Source organism: Sebastes fasciatus, chromosome 12 (genome assembly GCF_043250625.1).
Source record: "Sebastes fasciatus isolate fSebFas1 chromosome 12, fSebFas1.pri, whole genome shotgun sequence".
NCBI classification, from domain to species: domain Eukaryota; kingdom Metazoa; phylum Chordata; class Actinopteri; order Perciformes; family Sebastidae; genus Sebastes; species Sebastes fasciatus.
In genome coordinates, this window is record NC_133806.1 from 20,109,183 (window position 1) to 20,136,173 (window position 26,991).

At 40.5% G+C, this 26,991-nt stretch overlaps 2 protein-coding genes across 2 annotated transcripts; one reads left to right on the plus strand and one right to left on the minus strand.

The window, feature by feature from the left end:
• Positions 1–727: 727 nt before the first annotated feature.
• zbtb32 (zinc finger and BTB domain containing 32) lies at positions 728–12,400 on the plus strand. The gene is made up of 5 exons (XM_074654041.1): positions 728–1,127; positions 3,923–4,957; positions 5,871–5,965; positions 7,772–7,939; positions 10,585–12,400. Exons 2-5 carry the CDS (start codon positions 3,954–3,956, stop codon positions 10,812–10,814), a joined length of 1,497 nt encoding a protein of 498 aa, XP_074510142.1. The 5' UTR covers positions 728–1,127; positions 3,923–3,953; the 3' UTR covers positions 10,815–12,400.
• Positions 12,401–14,505: 2,105 nt separating this feature from the next.
• Positions 14,506–20,519, minus strand: kcnj20 (potassium inwardly rectifying channel subfamily J member 20). The gene is made up of 2 exons (XM_074654038.1): positions 18,925–20,519; positions 14,506–14,890 (listed from the first exon to the last, which is right to left on the minus strand). The coding sequence occupies exons 1-2, from the start codon at positions 20,120–20,122 to the stop codon at positions 14,526–14,528; spliced, it is 1,563 nt and encodes a 520-aa protein (XP_074510139.1). The 5' UTR covers positions 20,123–20,519; the 3' UTR covers positions 14,506–14,525.
• Between the last annotated feature and the right edge of the window lie 6,472 nt (positions 20,520–26,991).

Below are 26,991 nucleotides of genomic sequence, written 5' to 3' on the forward strand. Positions count from 1 at the left end.
TGGATTATACAAATACATATTGTATAAATACCCACATATTATATTATATTACAATAAGTCTTGCATTTTAAATTTGGGAAGAAAAAAAAAAGAAAAAAGGTCAAATAAGATATAATAAATAAAAAACAATAAACAACAAGTACAACAAGTACAACAATAAATAGGCTGCTAATCCAAACTAGCTTGATCATTAATTATTTCATGACCAAATGAAGCTTTAAAGGCAAACAAAGGATCATAATGTTCTCAACCATCGAGGTGTGCTAAACTGACCAGCTCTTTACAGTTGGCCTATTTTTACAGGTTTTCACACCGACATGTGACAAATCGAAAGGACAAAGCAGATATTTCTATTTCAAGGGTGCAAGTTTCAGTGAGGCCTAGCCCTGCATACCAGTACCACCGGGCCTTTGTCTGTATGTTTCCTGTCACAGATCAGTGTCTTTGATGTGGTTTTTGTATCAGCACAGAGCAGCCTATTAATGTAGTGACCAGCAAGTGATGCTGGAGTGGAGGAAATCATGTACTGTACAGCATGTAGGCTACAGATACACAGCATCAGTCCCTGTTTCTCCCCCTCTTTCTCAGTCACACACACACACACACACACACGCACACACACACACACACACACACACACACACACACACACGCACACGCACACGCACACGCACACACACACACACACACACGAGTAGTTTGATAATTTGGTCAAATGAAACCTTCCTCAGTTTCAGAAAATGTGTTACATCTATTGTTACTTCTGTTTAATTTGTGATTTGCATGCAATATCAACATATGTCTACCCTTTACAACAATTGAGGAATATTAAATAGTAAAACTGCCTCCACGCTTTAAGCAAAATAAACAAAACAAAATAATTACGGGTTAACTTACGAGAAAGTCGCCATCTTTTATTACAAAAAACAAACCATTTAGCACCATAATCATTGAACCAATAAGGGAAAGAGATAAGTTGAAGAGGAGGGACTGAAGACAAATGAGGAAACCACCTTGTCCCTCACCAAAACCTGTACCCTGACAGACATGTCACTTTACAAATCACTTCACAGTCATGATGCGAGGTAGCTCATCATTCTCCAGAGAGAATATTCACTAAACATCGGGTAAGTGTCTCATTCACACATCTTGTTGCTTCTTAGGTTTCCGACACTTGAAACCACAAGCAGATACACTGCTCATCTTTGGTCTTTTTTAGCAGTAGTTTTCTGTGATCTACTGTGAACACAATCTAGTGTGTCGCTATTGATCTCATGTTGCCCGTGGAGGCTTTAAGTTCAGGCTTCTCTCTTGTGACTCTAGTCCTTTACATGCGAGCTGTGGGGCTGTAAATTCATGTCCTGTCAAAGGATGTGTATATCTGACATATGAATGCAAAGGTTTTCCCCCGTGTAAGCACTGAGATAGTAACTACAATCAGCTCAAAGACCTGCTAACTATGTCACAACTCTGCAAAAGTGCATTGTAGATTTGAGCAGCAACAGGGGGAATCTGATTATTGCACAAGACAGTTTATTACAAAATCCAATATATTCTAAAGATTTAGACAAGGTTTGCAAGGACTTGAAGCATAATAAAACAGCATACAATACAATAAGATAATTGATTTAATGGCCAGCGGCCCCAGGAGAGTACCATTGCATGCATTACTTCAACGCATAATTCAAAATTATATAATGTCAGGTGCATCACATCAATGCGAGTTGGAAGACTGCCGCAAAGCACAATCTAACAGTTGACACTAATGTTTATGGATTGGCGCTCCACTCGCCACTGAAAGGCAGCAACATTTCTGAGCTGTCTCTGCAAATGAAAAGAAAACATCCCTATGAGGATTAAAGGTTTGTATATTACACAACAACACATGGTACTACTTTTAAAGTTTCTGCAAAATCTCCTTGTGCATAAATGTTAACTGAAGTTGCTTTAACGTTATTTATCATAAAATACATTGTAGAACACAATATGAATCCACCCGTGAAATTAATATCATCACAGTGATGCTAGTATGACTACTACAGTGCTACAATTACACCATATATTAATAATGTCATTATTATTATTATTATTATTATTATTATTAATAATAATAGTAGTAGTAGTATTAGTATTATTAGTATTATTATTATGTGAAAGGAAAATTATATCAATTAAAATGACTACTTTAAAAAATACATTACTGCTTATTGTACACAAGAAATTTTAATTGGGCATAGAAATAATAAAAAAAATAATAATATATTTGTGACTCTGGTGTAAGCTGCATGATGTAATATATCAGCTGTATATTACATTTATATTATATATTACAATTCTGATCAGTCAGCGCTTCTGACAGCCGTAAATGTTGCCGTGACAAAATGGTCTACTTTATATTCATGTACGCAGACGATACAGTCGGCTTCACTGAAATGATGCATCCTTGATTTGCATGATTATTTCCCTACGTGCATTCAATATTACAAATGATGTAACTGTAATTATCTTTTTTAATTATTAAATGAACACTAATCTAAAACAGTAAGCTTGCTGGCTGAGCATTATGAAATACAGTAAATGTAAGTGACATCTGATACTGTAGCTGCTTCACTGTCACTTTCACTCTCAGCGCTACGTACTGTTTTGTTTACATTATAAATAAAATAATTCAGAAATTATTTTGAATTTCTACTACTTCGCCCAATGTCGGCTGGGATCGGCTCCAGCCCCCCCGCTACCCCTAACGGGATAAGCGGTTGCAGATGGATGGATGGATGGATGGACTTTTTGGTGCAACATTTTTCAACAATTTAGATTACTTAATTTGATTAAGAGCAGAGATTTTTTTGGAGAGCATGCAAAAAAAACAAATGCACACACATTTGAAAAAGATTCCAGTAACGAGACAACTAAATGTAATTTCGTTTCACATCTACTTTCCATTTACAGTCACCATCAGAGGACCGAACGGGGTTGCAATTGTTGCAAAAAAAAAAGCTCTGTAATTGCTCACAGTACTTGTGACCTCCGCTGCAGAAACCGACCACACACTGTATAATCATAAAAGTTCATTATAGACTTCAGACTGTGTGCAGATGACAACTTCTCAGGCTTCCGGTAGTTTCGACACATAGTCACAGCATTGTCATCCACATGCATTCTCGATTTTACGTGTAAAATTCCAAATATTTCTGTCACATACTTACATATTTACATATTCTACCCCTGCTGATTTTTACTGTATCCAAATACAGTCAACCAAATACAGTTATTGTTGTTGACGCTCAAACTTTACTAATGTTTACTCGTGTGTACAGTCATTAGTCATGGTTTCATATACTGTTAGGGCTTTGTGGCTTTAGAGCGTGTATGTGAGCGCCGAATATCAAAGCTTTCACCAAACAGAGTACATTTCCACACATCAACCAGACATTCAGACACAATATCAGACACGGTTGTGATTGAGGACATTTTTTCTGCTTGTTTGAGAGAAAGAATTTGAGTGAATCCTACTAGTTGTGAAAATATTAATACGTTGGTGGGTTACTTGCTTTAAAATAAAAATCCATAACCATTTTATAAACTGTTCTGCAAACTAGTTTAAAATCAAATTCACCGATATACAAACTCGTCCTAATATAAACAAATAATGAAATCACCTTGGGTACATTCTGCCCCCTCAACTCTCATCTTCTCAGCCAAGGATGGAAAAAAAACTGTGCAAACCACAGAGAAATCTGTTATTCATAAGCCAAATCCTGCTGTTGATTTGCAAAGTGATTTTCCTACTTAACTTACAATTTAGCATTTCTACAAATGTCACATACCTGGTAACCACCTGGAAAATAAACTACTTTTAACAGAGTGTGGGCATTATCTGATGGGATCTCTCTCTTATTTTTTTTCCACTTTCTCCTCTCAGACTTTTGATAATATCTCTACAAACTTCAGAAATGATCCGAATCAACAACACCCAATACTTCCACTTCCTGCAGCAGGCAGATGCCTTGCGTCGCTCGGGGTCGCTCTGCGATGCCATCATCTCAGTAAAGAGTCAAACTTTCAGGGCTCATCGGCTAGTGCTGGCTTGTGCAAGCAGGAGACTAGCGCAGCTTTTAGCCCAGGCAGACATAGACAGCCCGGTCCACTGCACTCTGGAGTATTTCTCACCCCGCACCTTCCAGCAAGTTCTGGACTTCACCTACACGCAGAATCTTGAAGTGTCTGCGGACGATTTGCACCTGCTGCTGAGAGCCGCTCAGCAGCTGGAGATGCAGCCGCTGGAGGACCAGTGCCGGAAGCAGCTGGACAATGTCCACTACAGAGCCAGAGAGGAGGTCAAAAGGAGAGAAATTAAAGAAGAAAGTGCAGAGGAGAACGATCGAAAGCAAAACGGGAGTCCAGTTCAAGAGGAGAAACTCCCTGAGACTTCATCCCTAGTGGAGGAGGCAAGCGACTGCATTGTCATAGAAAACCTGTCGTCCTCTGATCCCGATAAGAACCCCAACAGTCCGCCATCCCCAAGAAAGAAGCCCAAACTCCCCCCTGTGTCAGCAGCATCCTATAACAGACACAGTGTTATCACCAGGCCTGACAGCAGCACTTCCTCTCTCTCTTCTTCCTGGACTTTGCCTGCAAACATGTGGGGCTCTGTGAGCACCCTGAGGCGTTTTGCAGAGAACTATTCCAGCTTAATGGCAGTTCACCCCCATCAGTCCCCAAACCAGACCTCTGTAGCGTACCCGTTCTCCCTCTCAACCCCTCACGTGTTCCCCCTACTCGGCTCTCATTTTCAAACCCCCGTTCACAGCTCTGTAATGGGATTCCCAGGCTTTTATCCACGTTACACACAAAACCTTTACGCCGGGTCTACAGGGATGGGGAACATAATCAAGCAAGGTCTGTTGAGAAGAAAAAAACCCAGCCAGAGAGGGACTGTTCAAACCAGCGAGCTGAGGTAAGTTAGCACTCGGACACGATTATGGAAACTTCTGGCTTTTATTTTCAGTCATTGTCTCCCTATTTTTCCTCTCACAAAGTCATGAGAATCCCCTAATTTGCTCAATTGTTCCCTTGCGACAGCTTTGGTACCTGACTCACTGCTGTTTCGAGCCTCCTGCACTTTCCAACTAGAGCAGTTTCACCAGTTAACCCTTCCCTGCCAGTCCTAAGCAGTCAAAGTTTTTTTTTTTGACAAATCATATTCATAGTTTTCAGAGTAATCGCAGCACAAAGGAGCAAAATAAATACAAGTTAATTTTCCATTAAATATACGTTTTTGTGGGATTAAAACAAATTTTGTCCAAATTCTGAATGAATTCGCCGCTTGCCAAACAAGACAGTGTGAAACCCACATGACATTGTTTTGGGGTGATTTACCTCCTTTTGTCAAGTCTATGCATTTTGTACAGTGTTCCAAACGGTGTAACTAAACAGCGTATGAAGGGGAGCCCCCTAAATTTCTCCCCTCCTTGCAGAATTCAAGATTTTCCACCCACTGAAACACAGTTTCAGTGTTCAGGCTGGCCGCGTCTCTACCACAAGAAATAGTTCAAAACATTTTTGTATCTTTGCAAGGAAAAAATAGCTATTCCTCAGTATCTCTCATATCTTGCTCTCACATTATATGACATTTAAATGAGCTTTTACCCTGAACGAGCGCTATAAATATCTCGTGGTCGGGGATGGAGAGGAAGGAAAGGGTGTTAAAGGATGTAATCTGTGATAGCACATCATGTTCCTTTCATGGGAGACTTTTACTTTCACCAGTGGCGTCTCTCTTTGGAGCACAAATAAAAGCAGTTTCTTTATTATTGTTAAAAGGTACAATTTTGTGCAACCGCTCAAATCAAAAAATGTATTTTCCACAGTAACCATGAGGTACCCAAAGCCAGCAGAGAGAGAGTTAAAGACTGCAAACACTGCAGTGCAAGCCTCCTTGGTGATCCAGCCTCAACACCACCAGGTAAGGATATGAATATAACAGAAAATGTTTTTTAATAATCACAACACAATGTGAATACTACGATCAACACTGCAGCAGTGTTTATCCTGTGTGGAACCAATTCATTTAACACAGTAAGACAGTTCTTGTCATGACCCCTAACCTCAGCAGACTCCAGCTACGCTGCTACGCTGCGACGCAATGGAAAGTGATAAAGAGAGTTGTGGTTTTGAGAGCATGGTGCAGCAGGAGCAGGAGTGTGGTTACTAGATAGAGCTAGATATATGCAGTACAGTATGCACTGCATCGCAACAGCGGTTTGTCCTGTACCAAACAAAAAAATCCTACATATTGATTTATTATAATATGAATGTAAGTCACTGGAATACCACAAAAAAAAGTTGCTCAACCAACAGAAAGTGTGTATGTGTATGTGTATGTGTGCGTGCGTGCGGTAGTTCATCTCGCACAATCAAGCTGATTAACATGTTTTATCTGATGGAACATTATGTTCATACTTGAAGAGATAAGGCGATGGTAAAACTGTGCTTTACAAGCCACTTACTCCAATGCAGTAACTGTAGCAGTGAAATAACTAAAGTACTACAAGTACATAATAATACTACTCAAGCCATCTCTCTAATATCTATAATTGCATTTAAGCACCTGCCTGTATGTTAATAAGGGCAATGTAAATGAAAGCATACAAGTTAGGCCTTTAAACTGGAGAGGAATAGTGGACTGGAAGCATAATGGCAGCAGGTCTCAGTAAGTTGTGTTTAGAGTGGTGAGCGTTCAATTGTTGTGGTTTATTCTCTCAATTTCCCCGACTACAGTAGTACACCCCCCCGTCTTATTTCAGCATCCTGTCTATACTATGAGGCCCAGGTTTTTCACTTTATAAAATATAAGGTACTGAAAGGCTTCTGACTTTTAACCTCAAAATCGCACCTTTGTGACTTTAAAAGACTCTCTAACTTATGTGGCTGCAGACGAGACGTGCATGCAGAGCGACAGGAAAGTAAGCTCGTAGTAACTGAGTTTATTTTCTTGCAACAGGATGCTGACCAAAAATAGATTAGTGCCTCTGAAAGGCGATTAAAATACTGTGTGTCGGACTAACATATTATTCTAAAGCTTGTGCAATAAATTGTATTTTTTTTATTATTGGTATTATGATTAGTTGCTGTCATGTCAAGGAGATCAGGGAGTATTATAATCCGATTAACCTGCTGATTGTTTTTTCGATTAATGGTTTGGTCTATAAAATGTTCGAAAATAGTGAAAAATGCAGAGCCCATGGTGACATCATCCTTGTTTTATCCAACAGTCCAAATCCCAAAGATGTTCAATTTGCAATGATATAAAAGCAGAAAGCTGGAACTAGGGGACTAACGGTGAATCGATTATCAAATCATTAATTTTGCAGATTCATTTTCTCAAAAATCGACTAATCAAGCAGCTCTAACATGAACTGAGTTCAGTAAACTGCAAGTAATTGGTCATTTTTGGCGGCCTGTATGTCTCATTGCTCTTTAATGCGTTTGTCTATTAGGACTAAAGTATGAGAATAAACAATTTACGTATAATAATAGCGAAAGATAAACCATAAAGGCAGCAAGCAATAAGTGCAGTTTTAATAATCTCATATTTATTTCTGTGTTTAATAGTACGAAGTATGAATGAACGATCCACATCGTACTCTACAACACTTTTACAGAACTGTTGGCTTTTGTTGTAAAATGGTGTTTTTAACAGCCATGCCCCTCAAGTCCACCGCAGTGTTCACACCTTAACTTGTTTTCCCTCATCGTGTTGTTTGCACAGGTAATGCCTGCACAGGGTGTCGATTCTGTGGAAGAGGAGATGTCGTGCAGCATGAACCACAATCCCATCACCGAGAACACAGAGGAGAAAAACCCTACCAGTGCCGACACTGTCCCAAGAGGTTTAGCCTTAAACATCAACTGGATACGCACCACCGAGTTCACACCGGTAAGTGTAAACTATAAGTACCATTTACAGGTAGATTTTTTCTGAAAAAAAACTCATCAGCTCTGTGACTTATGGTGCTGCCGAGTACTCACTGGTTCGTTACTACATTAGGATCTAAGACTATGCATACCCACAACGATAACTAATAATCTTTGTTTTATATTGCGGGACATTAGAGCAAAAACTATAAATAACCCAAAACGGAATTTCAATATTCAATATATTTCTTTCTGTCCAACATCCATGTTACAAAGTGAAGTCAGATAAACTGGGCCATCAGGTAAAAAGAGCCAGATATGAGTAAATCATGGCTCCATGTGTGTTGCCTCGGCAGGGATAACATTAAATTGCTCTACAGGAGAATAAATATTTGAAAGCAATTCTAAATGCCTACAAGTCTTACTGCATTATATTATCGTATTTTTGTTTTAGGGCTGTCAAAGTAAACGCGATATTAACATGTTAACGCAAATTAGTTTTAACACCACTTATTTCTTTAACGCATTAATGCAACTTGGGATTTTAAGGTTGTAGCGGGCTCAGTTTTAAAGCTAAAATGAAAACACTGGTATCATATGAAACTAGAGAACCTAATGAACCCATTGGTACCAACTATGTCATAAACAAATTTTGGCAAGGAAAAATGGGTTCTATGGGTACCAACGAGTCTCCCCTTTACAGACATGCCCACTTTATGATAATCACATGCAGTTCGGTGCAAAAACATTTTTTTGTAGCCAAAGTTTTTTTTTTTTTACCGTATGCCAGCACTCTTGCATGGTTTAGACCTTTTTTACTACGAAGCACTACGGATGAACATTTTCCAAATCAGCGTGTTGTGTTTTCGATTTTTGACCAACTTCCAGGCAGGTGATGGCTTCCACTCATTTCAATACTATGAAACACACCTTACAGGAACTTGAAACTTGAAACTTGCAGACTTGAAACTTGCGTGAGATAGAAAATCCTTAAATCAACTCATCGTGTATACCTAAACTGCTTTTAAAGCTATTATGATTATTTCTGTAGTGCAATGCACTTCAAAGTGTGCCATTACAACTGTATTGCAATGATTGCTTTAACAACAGTAACAGGATATTCACTGTGATGACTACTGTAGCTTTGTTAAGCAACTTTCTCTGCAAATTGGACATTGTGCAAAGTGTAAGTGATGAAACACTGGCCAAAACACTACAGCATGTGTTTAAAAAAAAATAATGATAAAAAAAAGATTAGCATCAATATAAAGCCTATAACATAGTTTTCTGGTTGAAACGTGCTAAACCACATAAATGGTGCTAAACCTTCAGAACAGGCCACTTTTATTTTTAAATATAAAGGGTCCGCATTTAAGATTTAATCCTAAAACAATATTTTAAGAGCAATTTGATGTTGTCTTTCATCTAAAACTTAAATATCAATTTGTCCTAAAACTAAAAGATGCAAACCATTAGGGCTGTGCATTGGCAATAATTTGACGATACGATACATATCATGATACAGGGTTAACGATTTAATATATTGCGATACTGTAAGCAAGGTGATATATAGCGATTTTTTTAATTTAATTTTAAGAAAACTGTATAAAGAACACAAAAGAAATACACCATTTTAGAATAGGCACAAATAACACATTTATACTGCATGAAAAAAACTGCATGGCTTTTGCCCCAAACTGCATGTGATTATCATAAAGTGGGCATGTCTGTAAAGGGGAGACTCGTGGGTACCCATAGAACCCATTTTCAGTCACATATCTTGAGGTCGGAGCTCAAGGGACCCCTTGAAAATGATATTCCTCGCCAAAATTTAGCATAACTTTGGAGCGTTATTTAACCTCATTCGCAACTAGTATGACATGGTTGTTACTAATGGATTCCTTAGGTTTTCTAGATTCATATGATGCCAGGGACTTCCCTGTAGCTTTAAGAATGAGCCCGCTACAACCTCCGAATCAAGAAATAGGTTTTTAATAATCACAACACAATGTGCATACTACGATCAACGCTGCAGCAGTGCTTATCCTGTGTGGAACCAATTCATTTAACACACTAAGACAGTTCTTGTCATGACCCCTAACCTCGGCAGACTCCAGCTACGCTGCTACGCAATGGAAAGTGATAAAGAGAGTTGTGGTTTTGAGAGCATGGTGCAAGGTTAATTAAAATATGATATATATGATATTTTCTTACACCCCTACAAACCAGACATATATTGTATCTAATATAACGTCTTTTTTTTCAGACTCACTCTGTCTCACACACATATTTTCAAAAGCTGCTGTTTTAAAGGATTTGCTGCTGAGTATTAATGTTCCTTGTAATTTTTGTTCAGAATGATAGTTGATACCTGTTTATCTATTTAATGTATTTTGTTTTTTCAACATACAATCATGCACAATGTTCATGTATGCAACTGCTTTGATGGAGATCTGGATGATTTGTTTGATTGATTTCACTCTAAATTAACAATTAATCTCTAACAATCAGAATGGATAAATTGCATTCAAGTTTATATAGCAGAATATATCAAATTACCACATGGTTGAACACTGGCAAGGAATACACTTTTAAGATATGAGGCCCTCTCTCATGTGATCACACCTCTCTTGTCCCTCCACTCTTCTCTCCTCTCCCTGCTTCCAGGGGAGAAACCCTTCGAGTGTCGTCTCTGCGGTCAGCGCTCACGGGACTACTCGGCCATGATCAAGCACCTGCGGACTCACGGCGGGGCCACGCCATACCAGTGCACAGTGTGCCTGGAGTTCTGCAACAGCCTGGTCGCCATGCAGAGACACGTCAAGAGCCACGCCGTGCAGGAGTTCCCTCCCGACTGGAGCATCAACAGCACCTTCCTGTACAACTCGCACATCTAAGCCTCACAACACAGACACCGCTGTCTACACAAAGTTCTCATACGTGTACCTTTAGTTTGTGCCTCTCATGTACTGTCATTTGAATAACAGAGCTAAGCATTTTGTTTTTCTGAAGGATAAATCCCAGGTGATGTTTGACGAACCAAGAAGGTCTTTTAACAAGAGAAGCACAAACTGGGGCTTTTACTTATTGCAATAACTTCTATGCAAACTGAAACTGCTCCATATTCACATTTATAACCTGAATGCAGCACTAATTTCCAATGACATGTCAGAAAAGGTACTGAAAGTGTTTACCATTTTCCATTAGGTCATGTACGTGCATTAAAGCCACATCAACAGCTCGCCCTCGTCAAATGACGCAGGCACCTTCCCTCTTACTTTCATAATTATTGGACCGCTTGTGTAAACTTTGTAAGTTTGACCTATGAGTTTATGGCGCCCTCATGAGGGGAAACCACTGTAACAATCAGTTTTTCATTTCTGTAGGAGTGTTCACAAATGCATCACCGTGTCAAAATGGGACCAGTGGCTGAGATATTGTTTGCAGCCGCATAAAAGACGGCTATTACAAAGTAGAACATATGTCTACATTCATTGATCCAGATTTAGACTTAGATTTAGAAACAAAAATTCTATATTTATATACTTAATATGATGCATCATCCTTTAAAATAGTGACTTTGTTCTGATCTGGTGTTATTTTGCTCTCAGAGAAAAGCAGAAAGAGAAGAGTGGGAGAGTTTTCTCTAGTGCTTGTTAGACAAAAGTCAACTGAATCCCATGTATGGTAACATTAAAACATTTAAAGAAGACTGTATTTATGTAACACTGACAATAAGGAATGTCGTGGGTGCACCATGCTCATTAAAACTGTCCTGGTTCATTGAGATGAGAATAACTGAGCTTTTGCAGGTAGTTATCTCTGTTTAGGGACAAACAATAGTCCATTATTTAATTATTTCTTTTTATTCCACCATAGATTTTCTGCATTGTCTGTCACTGATGCTGCCTAATTCACTAGTTGCAGTTGAAAGGCACTTGCCATACCTCTCTAAAAGCACCACACACGTTATATGACTGTGAAGTTATCCCAGAAGTCCTCATATACATGTATTCATATATGTACGCAGTATGGTACTTGCAGGCTTTCGGGCCACCGTAAGTTTTTTTGTACGGTATTATCTTAATGTGAAAATAAATAAATGTATCACCTTTTTTTCGTTTATAGGCTTAAATGAATATATGCCATGCTTTAGACTACTAATGCTTCAAAATAAACAAGTTTACGCACAACAGCTTTTTTGGCAATTCTTTTTCATTTGTACAGATAATAAAAGACATGCAGGTGTAAATGTTTAAAGGAAGTGCTGGGGGGGAAGAAGGGGTAGTTGACAATGATTTTTTCATTTTATCATTAAATCTTAAGAAATCATTTTCTGTTATTACTTTGTTGGTTTAATGGGAGACCAGATGTATCAGATATTCTTTAAATACTCTCTAATTTCTTCTATATACTTTTATATACTCCTATAAATGTTCCTATCTCTACAGATGACATGATACCATTAATGATCATAAAAATCATTAAGTATCAACTCTGCCAAGTAGCTGTTTGACTTATGACTTATGTGAAGAAGATAGTGTGTTTTGCATTTTGCAATTAATATGAAAACCTTTTATTTATTTCTGAATGCAGATTAAGGTACTGGTAGTCCTCAAAAGTCATTTTAATTGGACTGGCCCAGCAGCAAATGTAACACTGTGATCAGTGTTTAGCCCCTTTTTGACTGCAGGAACTTTCCCCAGGGACTATAGGAACCTTTTGAAGAACTCACTGCATTTCGACCACAGGAACCAGAGTCTAAATTAAGTTCCGGGGTAATTTTACCCCTCTAAAGGCCCTGGTTGGTAGGTAGTAGCCTATTTGCTGAAAGTACAGGAACTTGCAAAGTGGGGTTTGCAGGGATGACCGTCGCTGATTGGTCAAACACACACTGCGCTGCAGCTTCAACTCATGTACCGCTTCATTAATAAAACAAGGAAGTACTCTAGTATCGATTTAGGACCATTTTAGTTGTTCATTGGGCTGTGTTGGGTCCCTGTGTCTACACATGTACAGTACATGACATCTCACAGAGACTGATAATCCACTTTAACAGATAATCCATTTAGGCATCGATGCAGCACCTTTGATGATTTAAGGGGCCTTTTTCACGGCGGCCGTTTTGACTTGCCATAGTAGGAACAGCACAGGTGTCACTAATAACATTAATAACATTAATAACGTAAGCTAAATGGAATTGACCGTTATCTCAAGCCCTCCCCCGAATAGCCAATCATAGCTTAGCAACGTGAGGACCTCTCCACATGCTGAAACAGTGTTCATGGGGCAGTAGTAAGAGCAAGACTGGGCATATGTACAGTTTAAAGGTTTTTTTTAGCCGTTCCACCACCAAAAACACAAGGAATAAATTAAACAGTGTGTTTATCAGCTATAATGTAAACTGAAATAGTTACCTACAGTAGACAATGAGTGTTATTTCGAAGGCCAAGGAGCACATCATTAGCATTAATTTGAGGGTTAACAGGTCACATAAATAAAAAAAGAACTTTTTTTACTTTTTTACTCGACACTTAAAATACTAATTAGGCCAAAATATATATCTACACTTCACTACAAGTATACAGCTGTTTATTTTTATGTCCTCTACATCAGTGTTTCCCAAACTTTTTTTTCTAGGGACCCACTTTTTAAAAATGACAAACCCTCGCGACGCAATTCACAATAGTCCTTATCTATAAATCTTAAGAAGAGCAAATTTGTGTGCATAATGAACGTTCCTGACCATCTATACTGACATTTGCATATCACCTTATATCATCTTGAATAGGTAAACCAGTCAATTCAAAGAGATACACATTTGATAAATCACAACTTTGTTTTATGCATGTGTTATTTAAACATATACACATGTTAAATACTTTATAAATGAGACCAAATAACTGCATTTAGGTGGAGTTAACAGGCTCTCGTTTTTTTCTCTCATCAGTAAAACAACCAGAATGTACACTAACCTTTCATATTAGATTCAGTGTTATAAGTATGCTACAATTATCAGATCAATACAAACATGCAGGCTCCCTCCTGTGGCTCAAAGGTGTACTGCAGATATAAATGTTAAATAAAAGACTATGGAAGACTGCTCTCTGTGGATTATCAACTGGTGAGGATGCTGAGGACATACAGCTTTACAATATCATGCATGTAGCCATCAAGTGCATATTTAATGAAACTCATTTTACAGGGTTCTCAATTTAAAACAAGTAAGCTGGACACATTAAACAGTTAGCCGGAGACAAGGTGTTTTCAACCAAGTCATTGAGCTGCCATGGTTGTCATTTCAGTAGGGAAAACTGGTTCAAAATAAGACGCCTGCTTGTGTCTATACCTCTGTCTGAAATCAAGGACCTATAGGTTAAAAACTTACGACTAATTAGAAGTTGTAAACCTGCTTTGGTATTGTAAAATGCATGTGCAGAGCTAGATTGGAAAGACAGCAGTATCTAAGGGCTAGGTTTAGGTAACGGTCAATTCAGCCATCATTCATTTCATTATTTACACCTGTGCTTCTTCTACTGTGACATGTCAATATGTTTTCTGTGGACAAAAGGTCTATCAAAGTATGTCATATTTTGTATCAGCTGCTGTTATGGCAAGCTTTTCTCTGCACTCCCTTCACTTTCAGTGCCCTCAGATGCTCTCTCCTCCAGAATGTTATCAATACTGAATCCTCCGTAAGACGGTTGCTTGCCTTTGTCCTCCTCTACCATCCCCTCTGCCCAGGACCCCCAGTCTCTGCTGACTTTGGAGTCTTGGAGTTTGCAATCTGCCAGAGACATTAACTGCTGCGCCTGGCTGGCACTGCAGTTAGGCAGCGGTACCTGGTAGGTGGTGTGGAACCGACGCAGGTCTACCCTGAACGAGCCCTTCTCCAGTGTCATGCAGGGTTCGAAGCGAGCGCCCCATTCGATCTCCGCTTCAATGTAGGACGTTTTGGCCTGGCACATCATGCCTGTGTATAAAAGTGATGAGATGTTAGTGTTCTGTCAAACATGTTAAATGCATCACTATTTAACAAGAATTGAAGTACACATCATTTGCCACAAGATGTCACTATGTGTTTGAATCTCCACACTTGAAAACAGTCAACTACTCCAAACATAACCTATAGAGCAGAAAGACTTTTTCAGATACCTCCAAGTAGAGCATTATTTCAATCAGAAGTGCAGAATTACAGACTTATAAACAGCAGAATCTGAGTTTTATAAAATCCTGAAATCAGCCTGCAGTTCAATACCAAACATCTCTAGATTGTACAATGCGCTCTTTTATGTTACACATTTAAACACCTTTTACATTAAAGAAAAGTGGGAAAAAGAAACAGGAATAGGGCTTTCTGAGGAGGTATAGGGGCAAATTTGCAGTTTTTTAAATGGTCCTCCACTAACTCCACAAATTGGAGAGAACACTGCTGGAAAAAAAGATTAGAAGATATTTTAAGATCGCACATCAGGAAAAATACAAGAATACAAGCTTATATATACATATAGGAGTGCCATAATAAAGAATACATCTGTAAAAGAAAATATGCGTAGAAATATAAAGAGGAATACATAAAAAAATATATAAGTAAATAAATAAATGTGGAAATATAATGAGGAATAAATAAAAAGAATATATAGCCTAAGTAAATAAAGATAACAAATATCAATAATTAACAAATGGGGAAATTTAAAAACAAATAAGAGAATAATCATAAGCATTTTATTTATTCCACATTTATCTATTTACTTATATATTCTTTTATTTATACCTCTTTATATTTCCACATTTATTGTCTTATTCTTTTACAGATTTATTCTTTATTATGGCACTCCTATGACTCCATAGTGACATGTCAAAAAGTCTTCCATGAAAAAGTTCAGTGTCTTTTGGGTGCTGCTGTAAGCTATGAAAAATGATTGTCCCTATATAACCTGTCTCCCACAAATCACATACTATTCATTTGCAAGAGAAAATACTATTTTTTTATCACCATAATGAGGAAACATTTTAATGAATATACCAAATCGCATAGTTGATACTGAACATATCTGCAAAACATTCAGTGAAAACGTGTTTGGTTTGTTTTCCCTACAGTATCCCCTCCTGCAATAACCAGACAGCAATTATGTTCCTTTGTCTTTGTTGGAATAAGAATTGCTCACCGCTCATCTTCAGTCTTCACAGTGTTACATGCAATAATCCACCACGACTGTCCATAAATCTCCATACTGCCAAACTTTCCACCATTACAACAACAACACAGCTTTCACCTGTTCCTACATACAGCCTGTACATGACCCAACGCACAAGGGTGACACCTACTGGATCAATTGTGTCCTACATACACTTAAAGCTGCAGTGGGTAGAATTGGAGCAAATTAAAAAAAGTAATTTTTATAAAACAGTCACTATATTCTGACAGTAGTCAATGAGACAGGTAATCTGAAAAAAAAAATCATTTGCCTCTGTGTCCTCCGGTGCTCCTATAATGGCATCCGCAAGATTTCACAGACCGGAGGAAAACAACCAATCAGAGCCGAGCTGGAGCCTGCCATCTCTGAAGCAGCTGTCAATCACTTGCAAACTCCAATCAAACAGTCAAAACTGATCAGATAATGAATTAATATTTTGTTACTGTAATGTATATCTCACGTAAAATGTTTTCAGAAACATCTTGTAGTGTACTGTTTAACTGTAAAATTAGAACGTTTGCTCCAGCTGGTTGGCGGTGCTTGGTATTTCCTCAACCTATCTCCACATGGCTGCCGGGTCACAAACTTTCTCATTACTCACAAACTTTGGAGAAGTCATGTTTTGTCTGTAACGTAGGTAGTCACTTCCAGTTAAGCTCTTCTGTTTTGTTTTGTTTTGTCTTTTGACACATGTAGGAAACCACCGAATTCCCCAATTGTCTGATTCAGGTCACTGCAGCGCACTCTGTCTCATAAAGCAAAGAAAGAACATTCAGATTTCCTGGAAACTTAAGCATCCAGTTTCCATGGAATTTGCTACCTGAATAACTTTTTTATTTGTACAGCAGTGAGCAGCTGGCATTGACATTGAGGGCATGATTTATTTATTTTTTCTACTGGAGTGGACGGGTGCAGGGACCTTGTTGCCCTTTCCTGGAGATACGTTGTACAATACAGTACAATTTAGACACAATAAAAGATTGAACATTTCTTATCTTTACACACACACACTTCCCATAATCAAAACAAAGATATATGTAGGCACGCATGTATTAATCACTGCACTCAATCAACCTTTTTTACAAACAACTGTCAGAATGTATACATGGAAACTAAATAAATATTCATCATTTGGAAGCATACTCATGATTACACACATTTATAGCCTATTGCAAGAAATGTTCTAACTGACAACACAAATGAAAGGAGAATGGAAAAAAAATAGCCTCGGCAGCCAAAATAATGAGAAAATAAGTAAATGTTAACTGGCACACTTACAGAATAAAAACAGAAGGTTAAGGTGCTGGATCCTCTCTATAATTTGCATCTGATCATTCTACTTCGTCAACATCACAGGCTAAGTTGTCCCTGGCTAATCAGCATTGAAAAAATTGCCGGTTATATCAAGTAAATCCTTGTCAATGCTCGAATTTCATTAGGAATAATCAGCGTTGTTGCTTTTGCTGCTCTTCCTCTTCTCCCTCTTTCTCTGCTGTGTTCTCAGTGAGAACATCTCTCACATCTGCAGGCAGGTTTACTGGGTTCACTGAGAGTTAGAGGCCTTTCTATTCACACACACACAGCTGTTTTCAATTTGTTTGATAGAAAACATGGACAAAAACTGTAAATGCTGTGTTTCCTGAAATGGCACTTTGTTTTCCAGAAAGTTGGGTTATCTACAATGAGCTTTTTGTATAAGCCTATGTTTTCCCCTGTCACTTATTTCTGTCCCCAGCTCGTTAAAACAGCAACAGTGAGTGCTTTGCAAATTGTTTTGCCTTTCAGGCTACATATAGGCTGCCTTACCTAATTAGGTAAAGGTTGTCAGGGCTGTATACAGCCTGAAAGGAATACCTACAGACACTGATGCTGAAAAAAAATATTGCAAATTTAATTTTTTTCAGGTACAAATACATATAATCTGTATTTTTATACACATATTATTCACTTCAAAAGATATCAGAACAATCTTTCCATCTAACTTTCTGCAAGAAAGTGAATATATGTCCTACAACTCCTTTTGTTAAGGTAACCATGATCATGGCGAACCTAAATGTTAAAAGTCTGAAGGCACACAAGGTTTTTTGAAAAACAGGAAATGAAATGTCTCTCACTCAGTTGGCAATAATCCCTTTTCCTGTTTTGGTACTGACTGTTCTAGGCAGTCAGGTTAGGGTGACCCCGAGGAGCAAAGCACCACAATATTGAACTACACATATCAATGAATAATGCAATGAATGTAACACTCTCCCAAGGAATACAGACTTTTCCTGACTGCATTGAGCGAAAAATGTAATGTATAAATGTATCTTCAAATGTATATTTTGTGAATAGGCAGTAAATGAGCAGTATAGTTGGCAAATGATTGGATGTGAACCATTGCCCTGTCAACTTTTACAGAAGCAATGGAAGTAAATCGGTTACAAACAACATGTTATTTTCACATACCCCTTGTGGTGTTCAGACATTGTTGAGATTTCTGTTTCCAGTCAAATCAGTGAGGGTTTGGGATTGTCCCTTGTGGTGTTAAAATAACATGTCTCCAGCAGACCTTGAGGTGAACTGCTTACAGGGAACCAACCACTGAAGAAAAGTCCCAGTGAAATTGCTGATGTCATGTCTCAATGCCAGCATCTTTGCAATAAAATACCACAAAAATATGGATGGAGTGGAAGCAGAAACCAAAACTGTGCGTTGCTATAAACCACTGGGGTAAAGTAAGAACACATGTTGAATGAAAAGCTTTACATCCGCTTTATTTGTGTGATTCTGTATCTCTTGTTGACTCCTGCTTTTATTGATTACTCACCTGTAGCTTCAACAATTCCCTCCAAGATAACGATTATCTCAAACTGCTGTCGCCTAAGCTGCTGAGGGCCCAGTTCCCACAGTGGACTGTTAGAGCCAATATTTTGCTGAATCACTTGAGGCTCCACCAGGAAGAGTCGGTCCGACCCAGTTTCATAACCGAGGTCAATCTCCGTCTGCTCAAGTGGCAAGAACTCCCGCTCAGCTGTCTGGCAGGACTTGATCAACTTTGCACGAACCTTGGCATCCACCATGTGGCTCTCTCTCAGGTCCCTAAGACGGAACATCAAACACAGCTGGTCATCACGGTTGGAAATCACGCAAGTGCGACTGAAAAGAAGTGTCTCAGCCCGCTTCTTAGGTCGGGATATTTTGACAAACATGAAACCGACCATGAGAGCATCTATCATGGACCCAACAATGCACTGCATCATAACCAGCAGCACGCCCTCGTGGCAGGTGGGAGACACGGTGCGTGAGCCATAACCAATGGTGCGCTGCGTCTCCACAGAGAAGAGTAAAGCTGAGATGAATCCATATATACCTAAATAGCAGGGTCTTTGGTCTACGAGGCGGCCTTCTGGACTGCCGAGTGGTCGCTCTTGACCTAGGTCACCCCGGAAGGAAGCATTCAAGAAGTAGAGCCCTGCAAAGAGGAACCAGGTGGTGACGTAGCACATCATGAATACAAAAAGAAACCAGCGGTACTGAAGGTCCACAAAAGAGGTAAAGATGTCAGACAGAAAACAACCCCTCTCAGAAATGTGACCCAGGTTGACGCGGCACTTTCCGTCCTTGGAGACATAGCGAATTTGCTCTCTGGTTTCTGGAGGAAGGGTGGGGGTTTGGTTACACTCACTCTCCAGGAGTTTACTCCGGGCTTTGGCCAGCTTCTCCACCTCTCTAGTTGGGCTGGATATGTTGCTGTGCACAGGTGAGAGCTGGGTGCTGTGGAGGGGACTGTTAATGACACGAAGCGGGTTGGTACTGACCATGTTAGGCACACTGAGGGAATGGCAAGGGTAGCGTGAAACAGTATTGGTCTCTCTCAGTGAGCAGCGACGCAAGACGGCTTGCTCTGTTTCTGTGAGACCGAGAGTGGAAGGTGGAAGCAGGCAAACGTTTCCCCGGTAGGGGATATCTGTGGTACTTTTATGCCGTTGCTTGGCTGTTGCAAGCTCTGGTAAAGCCCCTGGCATGATGTCCGGAAGAGGAAGAGGGGATTCTGCGTCTCTCTGGAAAAGGGAAAGGAGTCATGAATGTTACTTTCTCCTTCCTGTTCTGAGTGCATTAAAGTTCAGCACCACCAGATTTATTTCCCTTAGTTGTTTTCATTTTCTTCATTTAGTCTATAATAATTCTAGTGCCATATCCAGACTTCGCATAAAACAATACATGGTTTCTATTGGCTTTGATCTTAAACAACTGCTACAACTGTGATACAATCAAGATCAGCTACTAAATGGACCATTTGAACATCTACAATTCCATTTAATTTCCTCAGTATAGCTTGGCAGGCTGCACAGACATTCTCGGCAAAGTGGTCAAATGTATTTCTTGGAAAATCCAAATCACTTACTTATATATACTTCCTTTTAAAGTAATGTTTTTAGCCGGCATGTAAGCAACATTGGAGCAGCCACAATGGGAGGAAGCTTAGGGAGATCCTCTCCAGCTGGAGCTAAGGTCTATCATCCTGCTGTCTCAGCAGTACAGCCAATGTATCCTCCAGAGTGGACTCAGCTGCTCCTCTCAGCTATACAGGAAGGGCTGCAAAGGTTATATAAACCTATTAACAATATATACAGTAAATAACCCTGATTTAACACTTAACATGTAAAAAAAAAGCACCAGAACAAGGCTATAATATTCATTACAACTTAAAACTAGAGAACTACTTATGATGTGATCACACCAGCCGTGATGTGATGTGTGTGTGTGTGTGTGTGTGTTTGTGTATGTGTGTGTGTGTGTGTGTGTGTGTGTGTGTGTGTGTGTGTGTGTGTGTGTGTGTGTGTGTGTGTGTGTGTGTGTGTGTGTGTGTGTGTGTGTGTGTGTGTGTGTGTGTGTGGCATCACATCTTGCACGGTTGTGATACTATCACGTTGACAAAACAGACGCCTAGCAAAATACTCAAAACCACTACGGAAGGTGTCTCCAAGACCACATTTTGCCATGATGACAAGCACACACCTACACACACACACACACACACACACACACACACACACACACACACCTACACCCACGCACACACACACACACAGACTAACAAGGTGAAAACAAAACCCCACACACTTTATCTGTTAGTAAATATGTAAGTACTGTCAGCATGTGGGATTACATTTAGACATAAAACATAAGTGTTTGCAGTTTGACTTCCTCTTAATGCTGACGTCTAAGTGCAGACCTCAGATAATGAGTAAATTGACTTTAAAAGGTCAGTTTACTCATCATGGGGAGTATTAGTGAGCTTGTAAAACTCATGAGGAAGCTTTCCAAAGGTTAAACAAGGGTATACAACCATGTTAGCAGCACTGTGAGGCTGTACTTCAAGCTAAACACTAACATCTGCATGCCAACATGCTCACAAAACAATGCAAACATGCCGATGTTAAGCTGGTATGGTGTTTTTTGGCATGTTCACCGTCTTAGTTTAGCGCATTAGCAGGCGAGCATTTGCTAATTAGAAATAAACACAAAGTAGAGCAGAGGTTGATGGGAATGTCATTGGACAAATTGGACCTGATGATGGCGCTAGAGGAAAAGTCAGGGGATTCATCCTCTGGGGATCATGACTGTCTGTGCAAAATGTCATGGCAATTTATCCAATAATTATTTTAGTCTGCACCAAAGTGGTAGAATGTTACCAGCCAACCGGCAGCTAAGCTGCTAGTTTGGCTAAGAATCTTGGCTTTACACTTTTTTAAAAACTAATAGAAAGTCTGCATTATGCCTACAAACTGAATGTGTGGAGTATAAAGATGTGGGCCTACTGAGCTGCATTATGGGAAATGTACAATCCAGTGTTTTTGGAGGGTTAGTTATCATTGTTACGACTGGAGAAAACAGGCAAAAGGACTCAATAGCACAAAAAACAGTCTTCCAAAAAAAGGTTCGGTACACAGGTAGTTAGGGGTAAAGGCAGACAAATTTGGCAGAGAAAAAGGCTTGGACGAGGTCAGGAAAAAAAGCATTGATCATAAAAATCAGGAATACTAGGAAAATTACTGGAATGCTACACTTGGTACAAAGATGAACTGGCACTGAGGAAGGGAAGGATAATGAGGGACAGATGAAACTAGTCAGGGCAAGGCAGACGATCACACAGACGGGAAACACACAAGGGGATGGGAGTATATAAAATAGTTATTACACTGCTGGGTTGAATACTCTATTCTGATTGGTCAATCATGGCATGCTGCAGTCTGTAATTTGTTTATAACAGACCGTTGCTATGTATAGCAGACTGATGCTATGTATAGCAGACCGTTGCTATGGGTGCAGCTCTGATGTCGGACTCTGGCGGACCGTTTTTGTGTCAAAATATTGATTTCTTCAGTAAGTAGCCGTGTAATAAGCGGGATAATGTACAGCTAGCGGGTCATTGCTGTGAAAGAACCCCCTTCGATGAGAGACCCTGTCGATGATTCTTTCACAACAATGACCGGCTCGCTGTACCTTACGTGTAATGACGTCAATACGTAATGAGTCAGCACAATCATCATGCTGTCTTGTGGTCATTGCAACATGAAAGCGGCAGTCCAGTGTTTTGCAAGTTCCTATCATCTGAGCTATATCAGCATAATACACAGCCAGAAATTCCTCTTTTGAATTAGCTTAGTCATCATTTCGGACAGATCTATAATCTTTGCATCATTTGCTTCATGCAGGCCTTGATATTCAGAGTTACTGCCATCCAAACTGTCCAATAGTAAATAAATTGGTTGCTCTGCAGTTACCAGACACACTAGTGTTCCATAATAATGTTCCTGTGATAGATAATAATAATAATAATAATACATTTTATTTAGTGGCGCCTTTCTGGACACCCAAGGACACCTTACAAAAATCAGTTAAAACATTGACAGATAAAATAATCTAAAAACAACAGGACATGACAGAAACATATTTGTACAGACACATATGATGGGTGATGATGAGTTCTAGAGAGAGTAGGCCAGTTTAAACAGGTGGGTTTTCAGGAGGGATTTGAATGATGTGATATTGTCGGACTGCCGGATGTGTGGGGGGAGTGAGTTCCATAACCTGGGAGCAGAGCAGCTGAATGCCCTGGCTCCCATGGTGCTGAGGCGTGAGGTGGGGGTGGTCAGAAGTCCGGCTGATGATGAGCGGAGGGAACGGGAGGGAGTGTACTCCTGGAGGAGGTCTGTGAGGTAGGTGGGGGCGAGGTTATGGAGAGCTTTGTAGGTGAGCAGAAGGTTTTTGTAATCGATCCGGGATTTAACAGGGAGCCAGTGCAGCTGGATGAGGATGGGGGTGATGTGGTCGGAGGACTTGGTGCGGGTGATGATCCGGGCGGCAGAGTTCTGAATGATTTGGAGTCTGTTGAGTAGTTTGATGGGAATGCCAGAGAGGACAGCGTTGCAATAGTCGATCCGGGATGTAACAAATGAGTGAACCAGGATTTCAGTGCTGGAGTGGGACAGGGATGGGCGGAGTCTAGAGATGTTGCGGAGGTGGAAGAAGGCAGTCCGGGTGATGTTTTTTATGTGGGATGAAAAAGAGAGTGTGCTGTCCAGGGTGACCCCAAGACTCTTGACATGGGTGGAGAACGGTACTGGGAAGCCATCAATGGTGATGTTTTGAGCAGTGGTGTGTTGAGTTTTGGAGATGTTGTTCTTGGAGCCGATGAGCAGGGCCTCGGTTTTATGGCTGTTGAGTTTTAAAAAGTTCCTGCTCATCCAGCTCCTGATGTGTTGAAGGCAGGTGGTGAGGGAGGCGGGTGGCAGGGCTGCAGTGGGTGCAGTTGAAATGTAGACCTGTGTGTCATCGGCATAACAGTGGAATCGGACATTGTGATGACGGAGGATAGTGCCAAGGGGAAGGAGGTAGATGATAAACAGGAGTGGACCCAATACTGACCCCTGGGGGACACCCAGTGAAACAGCGGAGCACCTTGACCTGTGATTACCCAGTTTCACAAATTGTAGTCTGTCGGTGAGGTATGAGGAGAACCATGTGAGTGCAACACCGGTGATACCAATATCAGTCAGACGTGTGATGAGTAGTGGGTGGGAGATGGTGTCAAAGGCAGCAGTGAGGTCGAGGAGGATGAGGATGGTGAGCAGTCCAGAGTCAGCTGCACGGAGGAGGTCGTTGGTGATTTTGACCAAGGCTGTTTCAGTACTGTGTTTGGGGCGGAAACCAGATTGGAAGGGTTCATGGAGGTTGTTTGAGTTGAGGTGGGACTGAAGTTGGGCGGCGACCACTCTCTCAAGGGTTTTGGAGATGAAGGTGAGGTTGGAGATGGGCCTGTAGTTGTTCAGATCAGCTGGGTCAGCACCGGGTTTTTTGAGGGTTGGTGTAATTGCAGCAGTTTTGAGGGTGGGGGGTACAATATCAGTGGTGAGGGAGGAGTTAATGATTCTTGTGATCATGGGGGAGATGGAGGGCAGACAGGCTTTGACGAGGATGGTGGGGAGGGGATCGAGCTGACAGGTGGTGGGTTTGGCTTTATGAATGAGTGTGACGACCCCTCCACTCCACTAGGTGTCCTGTGTCTTTTTGCTGGTTCTCCTTTGTTTTGCAGGAGAGGGTTGTCAGGTTGATGAGCCACACCTGGGCTTGGTGTGGTTGGGATAAAAGCTCTCTACCTTTCAACAGATGTCGCTCTCTCTTCCTTGGCTGGCACACCTGTTTTGGTTTTGTTTGCAGCAGACATTTTCACACACCCACACATGCCTACATTACTGATTACTGACTTTCCACGTTTATTTAGTTATTGATTGTTAGTTTGTTAAATAAATGCCTGTTACTATTTTTAAACTCGTCTGGTCTCCCATTTTTGTTGCAACCTTTGAGCCGGGTTGTAACAAATGGGGGCTCGTCCTAATTTGTTTGACCCAGTTTAGATTGGTATTGTGCAGTTGGTTCTACAAGTTGTTAATGCTTGATTGGCAGAGACTGTGGTTTCATGAATGAGATCAGTTGTTGCTTAGTCGGCAGGTGCACCTCATTTTGTAAATTGAGTTGTGCATCTAGATTTTTGGGAGACATGGTCGAGTGTGGTAAGTAGGCTGTTCTGCTGTTTTTTTTGGTGAATGTAAGCAGCTGAATTGGATAACAAGTTGCTGATTTGTTCTGGTGTGTTAGTATTGAGTTGTGCATGCTGGTGATTTTGTGGCACTGAGTTCTGTTGGTCCTGCAGCCAGTGTTAACACGGGTTGGCAGGTGTGAGCTATCAGCAGTGATTGCAGGGTCCTCTAGTGAGTAACTTTTAGCTTTTGTGGAGTTTCCCTGGGTAGGCATAGCAATGTGGTCCATTTGGGCTCGTTGGTTTTCTTTTTTTAGTTTGTTATTTTTGTGTGGTGTGCGGTCAGAGCAGTTGTCTCGGGGACACATCCAGAGCTGTCAGGTGGGTAACCAGCTTGCTGGGGGCCTAACCGAGGCTACTGGTTTAAGTGTTTAAAGAGCCTCCCGCTAATCTGCATGAAGACTAGGGTTCAGTGAGGTAGATTAGTTTAAGATGGGTAGTTTAGGTAGGGGGAGACTTCCACATTAGTTTGGTAGACATTGTCTCTTTTGTGCACTATTTGACCTGGGCAACACTGTCTGTTGGCTCTGTTGGTGCCTTTAGACCAATAGTGTGTGATGGCTGGGGTAGTTGGACCCAGTTATGAGAGTTCTGCACAGCCTGGAGGGTTTCTGGGTAGTTGGACCCAGTTACACTGAAGGTGCTCCATTTGTGAGAACCTGAATGATGGCTGTTGCAGGAGGTTATAGTGGTTCATATGGTCGGCAAGTAAATGGTTACAGGAGGGATGTGGTGAATTGTCATTGGTTGTGCTGTGACGTGCAACTTGGTAGCTTGGCCTGTTAGCCGTGGGAACATAAGCGCTACAGTTCATGGCTTGGTTGGTGTGAGCTTTGTTGTAGTTTGGTTGCCTCTTTGTGCTGTGCGTCTTGGGACGACTTGTTTGGCTAGTGAGCCTTTGTTGTAGAGGAACCTTTTGATGCTACTTTTGGGTAGCGCTTATATCCGTTCTGTGTGTTTTGGTAGCTGGAGCTTATGGCAAGTCCAGTTCTGTATGTTTTGGTAGCTGGGATTTTGCACGTCACTTTGTCCGATACTTGCACATTGTTTGACGATCTGTATGTTAACCACGTAGTCTTGGATTTCCATGTATAGACCAACCCTCCAAAGAACATCTTGATTTTATATCTGGTGATGTACCATTACTGTCTAATCTCTCTATGCTGTAAATTCTTAAATGCTTCTCCAGGTGTTGGAGTTGCTGGGTTGCAGTGTGGTGATTGGTTGGCTGCCTGGGTGACACACTACTGAACTGGTCAGTATGAAAGGTTTATTTTTTGAAATTATTAGGCTATGTAGTTTATTGTATTTTGTTAGAAGTGTTTTCTCTGTCGGCATTCCCGGTGGGAACACCGTTTTTATGGAGGGGGGTGTGACGACCCCTCCACTCCACTAGGTGTCCTGTGTCTTTTTGCTGGTTCTCCTTTGTTTTACAGGAGAGGGTTGTCAGGCTGATGAGCCACACCTGGGCTTGGTGTGGTTGGGATAAAAGCTCTCTACCTTTCAACAGATGTCGCTCTCTCTTCCTTGGCTGGCACACCTGTTTTGGTTTTGTTTGCAGCAGACATTTTCACACACCCACACATGCCTACATTACTGATTACTGACTTTCCACATTTATTTAGTTATTGATTGTTAGTTTGTTAAATAAATGCCTGTTACTATTTTTAAACTCGTCTGGTCTCCCATTTTTGTTGCAACCTTTGAGCCGGGTTGTAACAATGAGCTCAGTGATGGTTAATTCCGTTGTGGGTGTGAAGTTAGAGAGGGTGCTGATGAGTGGTTGGCAGG